Source organism: Trichechus manatus, unplaced genomic scaffold, assembly GCF_000243295.1.
Source record: "Trichechus manatus latirostris isolate Lorelei unplaced genomic scaffold, TriManLat1.0 scaffold00236, whole genome shotgun sequence".
In the NCBI taxonomy this organism is placed as follows: Eukaryota; Metazoa; Chordata; class Mammalia; order Sirenia; family Trichechidae; genus Trichechus; species Trichechus manatus.
Window position 1 is genome coordinate 1489662 of NW_004444172.1, and position 17601 is coordinate 1507262.

Below are 17601 nucleotides of genomic sequence, written 5' to 3' on the forward strand. Positions count from 1 at the left end.
TCTTCTCATCAGTGTTCCCCCAAACTAGGAGCTTCTCCGTGCAGGGACCCGAGGTCCAAAGGACGCACTCTGCTCCTGGCACTGCTTTCTTGGTGGTATGAGGTCCTCCTGTCTCTCTGCTCACTTCTGTCTTTTATATCTCAAGAGATTGCCTCAGGACACAATCCAATTTTGTAGATTGAGTCCTGCCTCACTAAAACAACTGCCACCCATCCTCCCTCATTAACATCATAGAGGCACGATTTACAACACATAGGAAAATCACACTTTACCAGGAATCATGGCCCAGCCAAAATGACACACACATTTTCTGGGGGACATAATTCAATCCATGACACCAGACTCTAAAGAAACACCTAGCAAAGCTGTTCTGAGAGACCAAGCTGGTATGGACAAAGGCACTGCCTATGACCCTCTTGAGAATTTGGTCTGCCCCTAGAGGCAAACTGAAACTAAGCCAATTTGATTTATTATATGGACGTCCTTTGTTAGAGAAACCCAATATGACCAACATAACCTGCCTTAATAATGACCAACCTCCCTCCCTCCATGAGATTGGAGATGTTCAAGTTACTAAATACCTGCAGTCTCTTTGGGTCACTCTGTCTTCTCTCCACAGGTATGTGCACCTGAGGATCCCACCTGAACCAGAAGTACCTCTGCATTCATTCCAGCCTGCTGATTGGGTCTTCCTAAGAGCCTGGAAGTCAGAGCCTCTCCAGCAGAAGTGGACCAGTCCCTTTGAAGTATTACTAGCAACTCTGACCGCCGTCAAGCTCAACAGTCTCAAAGCGTGGATCCATCACACCTGTATCAAGAAAGTGAAGCCTCTAGAACCAGACACACAGACCCACCTGAATCACGAGAGTTGGTCTTGTGAACCTATCCAAGATGTAAAATACTTATTCCACTGGGAGCCAGAGGTTCTCACCAGATGACACAAACTTACTGATTTCCTCAGCCTCCCTGTACCCATCTTTAAGCATAATGTTTACCTTCATTGGTAGGTCTCTCCTGACCAACTTCTACCTTTTCTTTTATTTTCTTAACCTAACTTCTAGCTTCCAAGAAGATTGGAAAGACAATGCTGCTATCAAACTTAGTCAAGCTGTTACTAGAGGAGGAAATTTAAAAAACTACTGGGTCTGTTACCCTCTCCCAATTCAGAGTTCAGGAGACCCTGACAGTTTATTACTGACCCAATTTGTCCAAAACCTAACAGATATTTCCCCTTGATCCCAGGAAACCCGGAGTCCATGGCAGTAAAAGTACTCACCCCATCTTACACTCTGAGTACATGCCTCGATCTAATCCCCAGTCAAACCATCCATGTTAATTATACTTTTTACTCCCAGCACCTAACGGGAGTATCAATGGTAGCCTTAAAGCCCCAACAATCAATCAGTGAAGTGATTTCCTCATCTTGTAAACAAGTTATTTCTGTTTGGAAAGAAGGTTGTGGGCTATTAGGCATCCTGATAGACCTACAGGTGATGCCAATATCACCTTTCATGTTTTCCACTAACCCTCTGCCTTTGTCAAGTGTACCAAAACTCCTTGCATTTTCTCTTCTGGCAACTAGTCCTCTTGTCACCAGAAATCCTGGTATTTAAATATCACCAGTTTCTTAAACAACACATCTCCTTTAGCAGTGTCACCCCGCCCCCCCACCCCAGATATGACTTTGTCTGCCCTGGCCAACCAGAGTGTTAAGGCTGACTACCCTTTTCATCTGGGGACATCCTGGTTACCCGGTATCTACTGGGTACGAGAACGTTCATTTTCATAATTCTTTTTATTTGCTTTTGCATTTTACTATGCTGTTGCATCCCAATTTTCCCCATATGTTTTAATGCCTTCTGACCCAAAACCTCCTCTGTAATGCTGGTAAAAAGAAAAAGAGTTAACCTTCACAAAATCCCAGAACTTTACATCTAGCTTGTGACCTCACCAGAGTCTCCCCACCAGGTAAAACAGGCAGCTGCACAGTGGTTTAGAATGAACCCTGACCAGTAATGGTCAGGCTTCAAATAAGAGAAGGGAATGAGACAGGCAGCCTCAGATCTCGACACTTCAAGGAAATAAAGGCAGCCTCAAAGCTCAGCACTTCTAAGAGACACCTGCTCTGGCTTTCCTCCTACACCGAGCAGAATAGGCTGCACATTCTTCTGAAACTGTCCTTGACAAGATAACTATAAAATGGGCCAGAAATTGTCCTTGACAAGACAAACACAGAATAGTCATAGTAGGCCTCAACCCATCTCAGCAGGTTTTCTATGCCATCTCAACACTTCAAGTGACCTATTAGCTCATTAAGTGCAAAGTATATATAAACACCCTGCCAGAGAATAGAACCCTTGTCTAGAGAAAATGTATGGTCATCCCCAGCCCTGAGCACCTGAGTGAAGGTCAGTCCTGAATATTTATGATGAATTTGTTTTTCCTTGTCTGCTCTCTGTAAAAGCCCACCTCCCCAAGGTGTCTTAGAGCAGTTTTGAAGGCAGCAGCCCCGACTGCTCCTTTCCTTGTGCAATGAAATAAAGGCTTCTTGTTTATTGGCTATAACAACTCACACCGAACAGATCCTCAGGTTTCCACTCAGCAACATTTCCTCATCCCATTTTCTCTTAGATGTAATAGTCCTAGTGGGTAGAACATTTAACTGCCCACTTTATCTGTAGAGCTTGTGGCCTGAGGCATGTATACACACTGATTCGTGTTGTTGTTGTTGTTAGGTGCCCTTGAGTTTGTTCCGACTCATAGAGACCCTAGTGCCACAGAACGACATAGTGCCTCATCCTGCACCATGCTCACAATCATTGTTATGTCTGAGCCCATTGTTGTAGCCACTGTGTCAATCCATCTTGTTGGGGGTCTCCGTTTTTTTTTGCTGACCTTCTACTTTACCAAGCATGATGTCTTTCTCCAGGGACTGATCCCTCCTGACAATGTGTCCAAAGTGGTAGACAGCGGTAAATAGGCCTGGACAGTCAGTCAAGGTACTTGGAGTAACAAGTCTGCAAAACATGGAATTCTAAGAAAGAGAAAGGGGCACAAAGCATGTTGATTTAAATTTTTAACTATTAAAGAGTAGCTACAGCCGAGTATATTTGCAACAGCAAGAAGAGTTGGAATATCTGTCTTGTAGATGGAAATCACCTTCTCTTCTCTTTCCCCAAAATGCCACGTTCCATTATTCCTAGTACTTTAACCAACTTTTCTGGGCTATTTCCAACAGTCTGTAAATCACTAGAAAGACACCACTGTACTGAATCAATACATATTTTGTATGTGGATTTGACTTCCCTAACTGCAAGTGTACGAGGGAATGAAACTTTCCAATGGCTTAAAGACTGCCACATTCATTGGTATGGTAATCCACACAATATTGCTTCAGTAGAAATGTATTTTACAACAATAAAAGTTTAACATGACCGCACATAAATTGATCTTAACATGAAGTGGATGCCCAATCATAGTGAAATAAGATAAACTCATTATTTCAAGATACTGTATGCTTCATCTCCATTGTTGAAACATCTTATGGTCAAGGAGGGCTGATAATTTTTTTCTGTATTTTAGAATTCAACAACTAAACAAATATTTATGAAATGCCTACTATGTGTAAACCAAAAAGGATAAAACAAAGGACAAGATAAGTACCTGTTTTCAAGGAACTAGACATTACAAAATTCAGCTCCAGAAGACAAAGGTTTCCACACTTCTCAACACTGTACCATTGTAAAAGCTTTGACTCCAAAATCTCCCAACTCTGCATCCGGCATTTTTTTAGTGACAAATTATCTCACCATTGATCATTAGAATATATTTTTTCAATAATTATTTTCAGGGCATTTTTTACCTCCTGATTCCTCAAACTGTAGGTCAATGGGTTTAGCATGGGGATCACAATTGCATAGAACACCAAGGCAAATTTGTCTTTACCCAGTGAATGGCTTGACTTGGGCTGTAGGTACATAAACACAAAAGTCCCATAGTACATAGTAATAGAAAATAGATGAGAAGCACATGTAGAAAAGGCTTTCTGTCTGTCTTCAGCTGAGTGGATTCTCAGATGGCAAAGAGAATGAAGACAAAGGAGATGAGAACAATGATAAGGAGCAAAACACACTGAATCCAACAATAATTAACAGCATCAACTCTTTGACATGTGTATCAGAACAAGCTAGAACAATCAGGGGAACGTCATCACAGTAGAACTAGATGACCACATGAGAGTCGCAGAAAGACATGTGGAATGTAGCCACTGTCTGTACAACTCCCACAGTGAATCCATAAATATATGTGCTAGTAACCATTTGGATCCCTGGTGGCACAGTGATTAAGAGTTCAGCTGCTAACTAAAGGGTGGGCAGTTTGAATCTACTAGCTGATCCTTGGAAACCCTATGGAGCAGTTCTACTCTGCCCTATAGGGTTGCTATGAGTTGCAGTTGATTTGATGGTAATGGGTTTTTTTGGAGTGATCATTTCAATACGGAGTTTCCAAAGTATGAGAACTGCATAGAGTAAAGGGTTGCAAATGGCCACATACCGATAATATGCCATGACAGAGAGCAATAATAATTCCAAAACTGAAAATATGATAAAACAACACACCTGAGTAGCACGTGCAAAAAATGATATACTTTTAATTTCATGCTAAAAGTTCACCTGGGTGTTTGGGGTAATAGAAGAGGTACCATAAAAATTAACAAAAGCAAGGTGACAGGAAAAAATACGTGCGAAGCTCAGGACTGATTTGGATTAGCACAGTCCAAACCAAGATTACCTGTGGCAGTAATTAAGTAAATCGCTAGGAAGACACTAAAGAGAATGACTTGAAGCTCTGGATTGTCTGTAAGTCCCAAGAGGATGAACTCAGTCACTACTGAATAATTCCTTAGGCCATGAAATAGATACACAATTCTTCTACAGGAAACGTCTCTAGACCACACGGTCTTAATAATATTGGTTCTGTAGGATATGATCAGTTTAGAGAAGATGATTACCAATATGAGATGATGGCCCTGGCTCTCCAGGACGTTGTGTTAAATTCAGGAGGAGAATCCTGTTATGTTTGGATATTACTTCTGCTGTCAGTGTGAAGGGATTTGGTTCACGCAGAAATTCCAATCCACTGGAGAACTGTAAAAGAAGAAAGAGTGTTTCAATTAAAATTTACAATCAATAAAATTGCAAAACCCATGTTGTATTTTCCTTAAAAATAAGAAAAAACATTGCAGTGTCAAGAATGTAAGTGGTTTTCATAAAGTATTAAAATAATCCCTTGTGCTGTAAGTATATCTCAAAATATTATGGATTGAGTACATCAATTCATAATTAAATTAAGAATTACCAGAATTAAGTGTGGAAAATGTAATATGACAATTCAAAACTAAAATATTAATACTATTTATCTTTAGGTATTGAGTTTGTATAACTTTTAAACTTTCTATTTTTTTGCTTACTTCCATTTCTTTCTCTTTTATTTTTCCTCCAATAGACTTACAATGCTAATATTAAGGAAAAAATAAGATTGTTAATTTTACAAAGTATACATTAGTAAACCATTTTTCAGATTGTAAACAGCTTAAATGACTAAGACACATTATTTTACCCTCTATCTTTAAGCATCTAAATGATGTAAAGTGCACAGCATTTGCAAAGAGTTTTAATAAACTAAATTCCACAGAATATTTCCACAAACCTAAACTGGGTTCTGAATTTTGAAAGCTGGCAGAATTGAAATCACTTCCGTCCAGTGCAGAACATAAGTTGACTTGCCTTTATTACCACACTGTCTCAGGTTACTTCAACATCCACTTTAAAGATGTGTAAGACAGATAAAATATAATAAAATAAAATATAACCCCCAGCCCTTAACCTTTGACTACTATCTACTCAGAACTTTTATCTTAGTGACTCTTTTATCTTTTGTCTCCCCTTTACCACTTCTCAATTAAATATCTTGGAACATCTATCTCCACTGTCTCAGTTACACTTATAACTCAACCCAGTGTAATTTATCTTCCTTTTCCATCATTCCACTGAAATTTCCTCACCAAGTTCACTATCAACCTCCCTATTCCTAAACCCAATGAAGGTTTTTTGTTTTTTTATCTGTTTGTCTTTCCCGCTTTGGCAGCTGTGTAGCATTAGACTCTGTTAAATATACCTTTGGTTTCCAGAGCAAAGCAGTCTCTGAGTTTATTTACTATTTGCTTTTTCTTTGATTCTTTAACTTAGAAGTTCTGTTTCTATAGTCTATGCTTTAGATGATCTGTTTTTCAGGTTCTCTCCAAAGCTATTCTGCTCATACCTTTTTATACTTTCTTAGTTTTATCCAATCCAATGTCCTCAATAAGCATCTATATCCTGATTATGTCTGTCAGTCTCTCTCTCTCTCTCTATTAAACCAAACCAAAACTGTTTCCCTCATATCGATTCTGACCCATGACAATCCCATATGTTACAGAGTAAAACTGCTGCATAAGGTTTTCTTGGTTCTAATCTTCATAGAAGCTTATCACCTGGCCTTTCTTCCATGGTGCTATTGGGTGGACTTGAACCTCCAAAGCTTAAGTTAGTAACTGATTGCAAACTGCTTGGGCCACCAAACCAAACCTGTTGCCATTGAGTTGATTCTGACTCATAGTGACCCTATAGTACAGAGTAGGACTGCCCAATACGGTTACCAAGGAGTGGCTGGTGGATTTGAACTGCCGACTTTTTGGTTAGTAGCTGATCTCTTAACCACTGTGCCACCAGGAGTTAGTAGTAAATATCTACCATAGTTAAGGTTCTCATTGATACATTTATCTTTCCATATGGTCTATTTTGAATTTGGTTTGACAAGCACCTTGGGACCACAATAAATCCTGAGGTTTTATAACAGCATTAAAAGAAAAACTTATGTGTTTCTATTTTAAGCAAAAAAAAGAGAGAGGGAGAGAGATAAATTATAAATAAACCTCTTCCCCTGCCACCATCTTTTAGTGAAGATGGTCTACTTTATTATTGCACTATATGGTAGCCTTATAATTATCCTCAATTAGGGTTCAAATCACAAATTCATAGTTGGAATTTAAATAAAATATTTTGTGATAAAAAAATTGAATATATTTAAATACCATATGCAAGTGAAAAAGCCAGTTGTCATTGAGTAGATTCTGAATCATAGTGACCCTGTGTGTGTCAGAGTAGATCTCCATAGGGTCTTCAGTGGCTGATTTTTGAGCAGTAGATCATTTGGCCTTTCTTCTGAGGAACCTCTGGGTGGACTCAAATCTACAACTTTATGATTATCAACTGAGCACATTAACCATTCGCATCACCCAGGGACTCCCATCATACCTATATTTGAGTAGAAAAGATAATGGCAGTAAAAACACTGAAATATTAGCAATGGTTGCCTCAAGTGGTTTAAATTCTATAATTTTTAATTTGTTTTAACCAAGATGATTCCTTATTTTCTAAAAGTAGAAAGAAAAAAAACTTTTAGGAAGATTATTCTGAAAGTAAAAGAAAGACACCCTTCCCTGCACAAGAATGGCAGGTAAAAGCTAAGGTTCACTTTTTGCCCATCTGATAACATAATTCAGGGCTGACAAGACATCAGTGGTCATCTTCCCTCAACACTGGCAGAGGCCATGAGAGTTGCCATTTTTATTCTTCAACTGCAACACCATCCAGTGGAAATAAATGGCTGTTGTTAATATCACTTAGTCACTGAATTCATTCTCAAAGGAATTGCAGACCTACCAGAGCTCCAGGCCCCATGTTTTGTGATATTGTTTGTCATCTATCTGGTCACAGTTCTGGGGAACATTGGACTGATTATCTTAATCAGGATTTACACTCGACTCCACAAACCTATGTACTATTTCCTCAGCCACCTGGCCTTTGCAGCCCTTTGTTACTCCTCTGCCATTACCCCAAAGATGATGATGAACTTCACTGTGGAACGCGACACTATTCGTTTCCATGCTTGTGTAACACAACTGGGCTGCTTTCTTACCTTCATGATCAGTGAGTGCCCCTGTCATGGATTCAACTGTGTCCCCTAAAATATATCTGTTAATTTCGTTGAGCCATGATTCTCAGTATTGTGTCATTGGCTACCACTTTGTCATCTCATATGACTTTTCTATGTGTTATAAATCTTATCAATATGATGTTAAGGACATGGATTAACGGCAGTTGTGTCGATGAGATCTACAAGATTAAATTGTGTCTTAAGCCAAACTCTTTTGAGAGATAAAAACCAGAAGTGAGCAGAGAGACATGGGGACCTCACACCAACAAGAAAGCAGCACCAGGAGCAGTGTGCATCCTTTGGACCTGGGGTCCCTGTGCAGGAGAAACTCCTAGACCAAGGGAAGATTGATGGCAAAAGGTTCCTCCAAAGCGGACAGAGAGAGAAAGACTTCTCCTGGAGCTGATGTCCTGACTTTGGACTTTTAGCCTATTAAACTGTGAAAGAATAAACTTCTGTTTGTTCAAGCCATCCACTTGTGGTATTTCTGTAATAGCAACACTAGATAACTCAGACAACCTCTATGGCCTATCATTGCTAAGTAGTCATCTGCAGTCACCTGCATTATACAATACTGATGTCAAACAGTTTGCATTTAATTAGTTCCAATTTTTAAAAATATCCCATCATTGTACAACTGTCCTTGGAATTATAAAAAAGTAATTGATAATTGAGGTTTATGGTTTGACAAAACTAGATTCAAACTTTTGTTCTTCCAGATATTAGCTATGTGTACATTAGTCATTTATGTAAGTTACTTTGACTATTCTTTTGATAGAATGGAGAATTATATCTATCTCAGCTGGGTATTATGAAAATTAACTGAGACAGCCTATTTAAAGCACTGCACTAACCACCTCATACAACAAAAACACTAATTGGTGTGAGCTCTAATTTTATTTTTAATCTTCGTAACTGAGTAAATTAATAATTCATTAATCTAATCTTTACTAAATATAACAAGAGTGAATTTTTTTTTTTTTTTTTTAGAAAACAATGCATATTATCAGTATCATTGAGTAGAAGGAATGAGGGAATTGCTCACTCAATAAAAAATCGATTCAAAATATGTTCATCAACACACATAAAAATAAATTTAAAAGCATTGCATTGCTTTAAAAGAGCACAAGAAAATAACTTTTTAGCTGTTATAGCTTCATTTTGTTGGTTTTAAAATGAAGTATATCATGTTGGCAACTATTTCCAAAAAGGCTACTCCAATTTCTAAGATTGAATCAAAGGAATCATTAATGCAGTTATAATATGAATAATTAAATGTAATACCCAACGTTTATGAATTGCTTGCTATGTGCCAGAAACTGTGCAGTGCTCTACATATTTATAACTTGATCTAATTCTCACAATCAGAGCCCTGGTGGTGCAGTGGTTAATAGCTCGGCTGCTAACCAAAAGGTCCGAAGTTCAAATCTACCTTCTTGGAAAATCTATGATGTAGTTCTACTCACAGTCAGCCTAAGAGAAAGGAACTATTACTACTTTTTGCAGATGAGGCAGTTGAGATACAGAAAAGTGAACTAACTCTCTCATCACATTATTTGGAAAAGCTAAAATTGTTAGCCAAACTGTTTGAATGAAGAATCCAAGTTCCTAACCACACACTTACATAGAATAGGCCTAATCACACATTCATACATAACAGGCAGTGAATTATAATGGTATGAAGTGACCCTAATGATCTAAACTGATACAGAATTGGTGTTAGTAAATGTTTAATGTCTTGGTAACTCTGTTAGTGCTATCCTTCCCAGCTGGATGCAGAGATAGTAGCATGTTAGGAAAATTATCCAGAGTGTTCCAAACCAAAATTCCTGCTATTAAACTTCGGCATGTTTTCCAGATTATCTATGCAGGAGACTTTCAATATAAGATACCAGACCTTGATCTATTTCACTATAACCAAAATTTATCAATATCACATGGATTTCAGATAAAATAAGTATTTCCCAATACTCTATTGATGAAAGATATCATGGCCAAAACGGATTTCTCTCTCTCTTTCTCTATCTCTCTCCTTCTTTTTGCTTCCCTCCCTCCCTCTTTCTTTCTCTCTTCTTTCAATAACTCAAATAAAATTTACAAAATGCATTTCATGGGGAAAACATTGAGTATAAACAGTTGATAAGACTCACCTTGACTCCACAGTGCTCTACCTCAGAAAAGTGAGCTTGAGCTCTTGAAGTAAGAGATTTGGCTTTGTCATTTACTAGCACTGTGACACTAGACAAGACATAACTCAAAGTTTACTGATCTCTGTCATGTGAGTCTTCGTTTATCTGATAGCCAACCACAACTTTTCTATAATTCTCTTCAGTACGTTTTTTACCTCTTAATTTCTCAAGCTATAGATAATGGGTTTAGCATGGGAATCACCACCACATAAAACACTGAAGCAAATTTATCGGTGTTCAGAGAATGGCTTGACTTGGGCTACAAGTACATAAAAATAATGGTCCCATAAAATATTGTGATGGAGGTCAGGTGGGACACACAGGTGGAAAAGGCTTTCTGTCTTCCTTCCGCAGAGCAGATCCTAAGGATGGCAAAGAAAATGAAGCCATAAGAAATTAACACAATCAGTAGAGAGCAAAGGGTATTGAACCCAGCAATGATTAACAACATCAGTTCTTTGATTTGGGTATCAGAGCAGGCCAAAGCAACCAAAGGAACATCATCACAGTAGAACTGATAGACCATAATGGAGTCACAAAAAGACAAGCAGAATGTCACCACTGTCTGTACAAGACCCACAGTAAAACCATAAACATATGTGATAACAATCAGTTGAATACAGAGTTTCCTAGGCATGAGGATGACGTAGAGTAAAGGGTTGCAGATAGCAACATACCGATCATACGCCATGATGGAAAGCAAATAGAATTCACAAACTACAAATGTGATAAAGCAACACACCTGAGTGGTACACGCATAAAAGGTTATACTTTTAACTTCACACAAAAAGTTCACTGAAGTGTTTGGGGTGACAGAAGAAGTAAAAGAAAAATCAACAAAAGCCAGCTGGTTGAGAAAAAAATACATGGGTGTGTGAAGCTGAGGACTGATTTGGATTAGCACCATCAAGCCAAGATTACCCCTGATGCTAATTAAGTAGATCACTATGAAGACAATAAAGAGAACGACTTGAAGCTCTGAGTTATCTGTGAGTCCCAAGTGGATGAATTCAGTCACCTCTGAATGATTGCCTTTGGCCATGTTGGTTCTCTAACCAGATGCAAAAACATCATAGAGAGCACAGCATCAGGGGTGAAAAATACAAATATTTCTTTAAATAAACCTGGGGACAAAACGTAGATAGTCAGTTTTGAGGTTTTGACTGAGGGACTGGATTTTCAAGAGATGAACTGAGTCTCTGAGACCAATTTCTAGAGTCAAAGAAAAGCATTGATAACAGACATCTTACTTTGATTTTAAGGTTTTCTTACCCATGAAACCAATATTCACTGTGATGAAATTCCTGACAAAAATTAATCCCCCAGCAGCTTTTCTTTCAAACAAAGTTGGTAATCTTTTCTTTTTGTCCCAAGCCAGGTTTACTAAATTTCAATTTCAAAAGGTATGGCTGGGTGGTGGGCCAGAGACCTGTTAAGCCTATCTCAGTAAAAGGAAAACAAAGAACAAAGAAGAATCATGTTCAGATTAGCCAATTGTTGATATTTTATATTTTCCCTCCTCTTCTCTTTATAAGCCTCATCCTACCTAGCTTACTTTGAGCCATTTACTTTTTTCTGGAATCAAACTGGTCTTCCCGTATGCATACAGAGTAACTGCTCAGATAAAACCCATTGTTGTTCTTAGGTGCTATCAAGTCGGTTCCGACTCATACCTACCCTGTGTACAACAGAAGGAAACACTGCCCAATCCTGGTCTTGTGCCATCCTCGTAATCGTTATTACTCTTGGGCGCGTTGTTGTTAGTACTGCCAAATCGATTTCAATTCATAGCAGCCCTGTGGGAATAAGTAGAACAGCCCCATAGGGTTTCCTAGGTGGTAATCTTTATAGAAGCAGATCCCCTGGAGCTTCTGGGTGGGTTTAAACTGCCAACAACTGGGTTAGCAGCCAAGCAATATCACCTTCTAAAATGGTTAAATAGTAGGATAATATTAAATCACTACTTTTTAATCACTTTTTCTGGAATGTCAAAATAATAAAAGCATATCAAATAACTAATTTTTAAATACATGTAATGATCCTACAAGGATAATTGAATAAGAGCAGATTATTTCTAAATTTAAAAAAATATGCAAATACACTGAACTTACACATTTAAAAATAGAGTTTCTTTTGGACCATATTCTTCCAATTATTTTATTTAGAGTCTTATTTCTGAGCCCCAAGTGCTAACAAAAACACGCTGCTGCTTTTGCTTGGGATACATTTGTGTGTATTCGTGTGCATGTCTGTTTGTATTTGAACACAATTTTAGTAGTCTGTAAATCCCTTGGTTGCCTGAACAGGAATCTAAACCATACTGACTTTCCAAGTGTGGCCCCAATACTCCAGCAAATGACAATGTCTGTGGAAATAACAGTCACATTTAACGTCAGGAAAGAATTATAAGAAATATAAGCAAGAGACTTCTTTCCCTACTTTCAGTTAACAAAGTATTTTTATTATTATTTTCTTAATTGCAACATCTTTAAATCTTCACAACCTTTATTGAAGGCTTTCTTCGAGGCTTCTTTTACCTCCTTGTTCCTTGGACTATAGATGAGAGGGTTCAACATGGAGATCACTACGGTCTAAAAGACGGAAGCCATTCTGTCTGTGTCCAGGGAGTGGTTTGATTTAGGCTGTAGGTCCATAAAGATTAGTGTGCCATAGAAAATTGTGACAGCCACCATATAGGAGCCACAGGTGGAGATGGCCTTGCGTCGCCCCTGGGTGGAGCGAATCCTTAAGATGGCGGAAATGATAAAGATGTAAGAGATGAGTACAATCAAAGAGGAACAGATCATATCAAAGCTAAGAGGGGAAGGTCATCGCAGTAGAAACGGTTAATTACATTGGGGCCACAGTAAGTTAGATGGAAGGTGACAATGGTATGGAAGAGGGCGACTAGAAAGCTATATATATATGGAACAGTCGCTAATTGAATGCAGACTCTTTTTGACATCAGTAGTGAATAATGCAGAGGACTACAGATGGCTACGTAGCGATCATACGCCATAGAGGCTAAAAGGAAACACTCGGTGATCATGAAGGTAAGAAAGCAGCCCAGGTGTGTTGCACAAGCATGGAAAGGAATAGTGTCATGTTCCACAACAAAGTTCACCATCATCTTCCGGGTAATGGCAGAGGAGTAACAAAGGTCTACAAAGGCCAGGTGACTGAGGAAATAGTACAGAGGTGTGTGGAGTCGAGTGTCAATCCTAATTAAGATAATCAATCCAATGGTCCCCAGAACTGTGACCAGAGAGATGACTAAAAATATCACAAAACATGGGGCCTGGAGTTCTGGCCGGTCTGTAATTCCTTTGAGAATGAATTCAGTGACATAAGTGATATTACCAGCAGCCATTTATTCCAGTGGATGTTGCTGCAGTTGAAGAATAAAAATGTTAACTCTCATGGCCCCTGCCAGTGTTGAAGGAAAACCACCACTGATGTCTTGTCAACCTTGAATTACGTCATCAGATGGATAAAAAGTGCACCTTAGCTTTTACCTGCCATTCTTTCCCCAGGAAAGAGGGTCTTTTACTTTCAGAATGATCTTCTTAAAAGTTATTTTTCTTTCTAATTTTAGAAAATAAGAAATGATCTTGGTTAAAACAAATTAAATATTATCTAAAATAAACCACTTTACACAACCACTGGTAACAGTTCAGTGTTTTTGCTACCACTATCTTTTCTTTGCATATATACGTATGATGGGAGTCCCTAGGTGATGCAAATGGTTAACATACCCAACAGATAAGCAAAAGGTTGGAGGCTGGAATCCACCCAGAGATGCCTTGAAAAAAAGGCCAGATTTCCACTCTCAAAAAATCAGCCATTAAACGCCCTATGGAGTTCTACTCCGATACACATGGGGTCACCATGATTCAGAATCTACTCGAAGGCAACTGGATTTTTAATGCATATGTTACTTAAATGTACTCAATTTTGGTATCACAAAGTCTTTTATTTCAATTTCAACTCTGAAGTTATGATCTGAACCCTAATTGAGGATAACTGTAATGCTACCATATAATGTAATAATAAAGTAGATCACCTTCTTCTTCTTCACTGAAAGATGGTGGTAGGAGAAGAGATTTATTTATAATTCATCATATATGTATAGATAGCTTACAATGGCAACACATAAGTTTTTTCTTTTACTACTCTTATAAAACCTCAGGATTTATAGTAGTTCCAATGTGCTTATTAAACCAAAATCAGAAGAAACTATATGAGGAGTTAAATGTATCAATGAGAACATTAACTATGGTAGATATTTACCACTAAGTAAACTGAATATTTAAGTACCCCATTATTGGTAAAGGAAAAGAGGTGCAGTGAAGTTGCGTATGAAGCTAGCATTTGAATCTCAACATCAATAAAGTGAAAAATGACATAGAAATAAAATTACCTATAAGATTCTGCCAAATTTTGTCCATAAATTTTGAAAACCCTATGGAGCAGTTCTACTCCTCATATACCATTTTGCATTTATAGGTTCCCCGTGAGTGAGAATCAAGTCAACAGCAATGAACAACAACATATTTCTAGATTATTTTATCAATTTCTGTAATTCTTTAAAAGTAATTTTTTCTATGACCTTCAGTTAGTTTCTCTGCCATCCAAGTTCAACATCTATTTAATCGTTTCCACAACTCTCAATTTTGAGGAGAAAAACCTAAAATCATTGATACATTTTATCCTCAGGGTACCTCAGTAGCCCTTGTTTTCCTTGCTGGATTGTAAGTTGCCTAAAATAGTGATTCTCAAACTTGGCTGTTCATTGTAATCATCTAGGGAGTTTTTAACATCTCAATGCCTAGGCACCTCATACCACTTCAGTCAGAAACTCTGAGGGAGAGAGATCCAGGCATCAGTATTTTTAAAGCTCTCCAGATGATTACAGTGGACCACGTTTGAGAACAGTAACCTAACTAATGAATTCATTTATGGGAATGGCAGTCTGAGCTCAGCTGTATCCTCAACATCATTTCTTTCTTTCTTGGTTTTATTTGACTTACCTATGGCTAAATTAGTTTGAGTACATGAATTCAGCTTGCCAATGGAATTCAAATTGGAGTGTGCTTATTCCTGCTCACATGAAAAGACTCACCAAGGGTTATGTGGTCAAAGATAATTTTAATGAAATTGATTTATCAGTCCTCCATGTGCATACCTGCTCCTTTCTGAAACCGATTTGACTAAGGCACCTGTGTTCTTGGCTCTTTTTGGCCAGCCAGTTCACAGTCTGCCCTCTTTCTACTTTACAGATGAAAAGCATACATCTCGCCAGTTGGGAATCTTACTATGATCCCTTACCCCAGAGGTAAAAATATTTGAGGGGCTAAACAATTTGGGTAATTCTATGATTTCTTTCATCAAGACATCATAAATACAACTCTCAACTCATTAAAAGTCAAATTTAAAGATTAAACTTATGTGTATTTATTATTTATCAAAAGTGGAAATATATATATGCGTATATATATATATATATAGATAGATAGATAGATATGTATAGCTAGTAGCATAGTGGTTAAGTGCTGTGGCAGCTAACCAAAAGGTAGGCAGTTTGAATCCACCAGGGGCTCCTTCGAAACCATATGGGGCAGTTCTATTCTGTCCTTTAGGGTCGCTGTGAGTCAGAATTGACTCGGCGGCAATGGGTTTGGTTTGATTTGGTTATATATATATGTTTTTAAATGATTTCTCTACTAAGAGTAACTGTAATCCTATATACTTGATTTATCGATAGTGGGGTAAAATAACCAATGAAATACACTAAGTAATAAAAGTATATTCCATTAGGATAGTTTTTTTTGGGGAAATGGAATGGAAATATGAATACAAGGGAAAAATAATATTTTATATTATCTAACTCTTAAAAAAGGAGTCCCTGGGTGGTACAAACAGTTAAGTACTCAACTATTAGCAAAAAGTTGGACAGTTCAAATCCACCTGGAGATGTCTTGGAAGACAGGCCTTTCAGAAGGTCACAGTCTTGAAAACCCTGTGGAGCGGTCGTACTCTGCATATTTGGGGTCGCTGGGCGTTGGAACGGACTTGAAGGCAACTAACAACTCTTAAAAAAGGAGATCATGTATTTTTTAATGATAACAGTGTCAATTACTATATCTATATTGTTATCGATGCATTTAATATTTAACATAAATAATTTTGAAATGCCAACATTTATAAATACAAAAATTATATCTTTTACACCTGTTGAAACTACTAAAGAATATTTTTAAGATGTTTGCTTACATATGTAGGAAAAAAGAGAGTTTTTTCAAATTGTTTTAGTGGACACCAAGAATTATTATCTATTAGTATTTTTATTCCTTGCTGGTAGTCGGTTAATTGTTTAAGAACAAGCAGTTTATTTAGTCTTCTCCTAGTCTCTGCAGATTCTAGTTTGTCCATCTAGATTTTCAATATATTGCTGCCAAGTAAATTAAATTTTCCTTTATGATAATTATAAGAGGTTTTTGGGGACATCTCTCTGATGTTTCTGTAGACACTTTGGCACCTAATACAATGGCAAAGCTTTGCACAGAAAGTACTCGATAATATGGGAGAAGAACATGATCCCTGGGCAGCCTCCTCTCTCCTATCCGCTGCTCTGTTCATAAAGATATGGCCTGATTCCCTTACTGCCTAGTGTAGTCCAGGCCCTGGCCTTTGCTTTCCAATGGTCTGCAGAGCTTTCCCGAGACAGATCAGTCTTCCATTTCAGGGCTGCGCCTTGTTTTCTTCACCAGATCTTACCAGCCAGGCTGCAGAGGCACCCTGTTTAACACAAGTATGTTCCAGGTGTTCAAAGATAATGAATTAATGAGCCATCAGATATTTCCTCATATATCCCAACATGCATACACACATTAGGCTATGACATGGAGTTAAGCGCATGGTTTGAGACCGATTGCCTTGGAGCCCTGCTTGAGGCCAAACATCTCTGAGAAGCAGTAACAAGGAAGTGAAATGCTAATGGATTTCTAATTTATTTCAGGATTCAGAAGTTACAGTGAGCATCCATTCTTTATTTTAGAGAGAACAATTTACCTTCATGTTCAGCATTTTCCAACAGGCCATGGATTGATTTTTAAAAACACTGTTAACAGCACTTGGCTGGAGAGCCATTCATCATGACCTGCCCTCACAGGAGAATTTTAGACAGGAAACCTCACCTGCCTCCAAATCTGCCCTCCATGGGTCATGTAGTATTAACTGTTTGTGTGTGTGTGTGTGTTGGAGAGAGAGAGAGAGAGTACCACTAAAGAAGAGACTGAAAAGTCTAAGCAGTTATTTGTCTAACTCAACTTGGAGCAGAAAAATAGAGCAGAAAATTCTGGAAAGCAGAAGATAC

The 17601-nt window shown here is 38.0% G+C and overlaps 2 protein-coding genes and 1 pseudogene across 2 annotated transcripts; all 3 read right to left on the bottom strand.

The window, feature by feature from the left end:
* Positions 1-3771: 3771 nt before the first annotated feature.
* LOC101355567 (olfactory receptor 5AL1-like) lies at positions 3772-7987 on the bottom strand (annotated as a pseudogene).
* Positions 7988-10327: 2340 nt separating this feature from the next.
* LOC101354635 (olfactory receptor 5AL1-like) lies at positions 10328-11268 on the bottom strand. The gene is given in 2 exon segments (XM_012559349.1): positions 10328-10407; positions 10410-11268. Coding segments are annotated over 2 exon segments (939 nt in total).
* Positions 11269-12646: 1378 nt separating this feature from the next.
* On the bottom strand, positions 12647-13596 carry LOC101355823 (olfactory receptor 1038-like). The gene is given in 2 exon segments (XM_012559350.2): positions 12647-13035; positions 13038-13596. Coding segments are annotated over 2 exon segments (903 nt in total). The 3' UTR covers positions 12647-12691.
* Positions 13597-17601: the final 4005 nt, after the last annotated feature.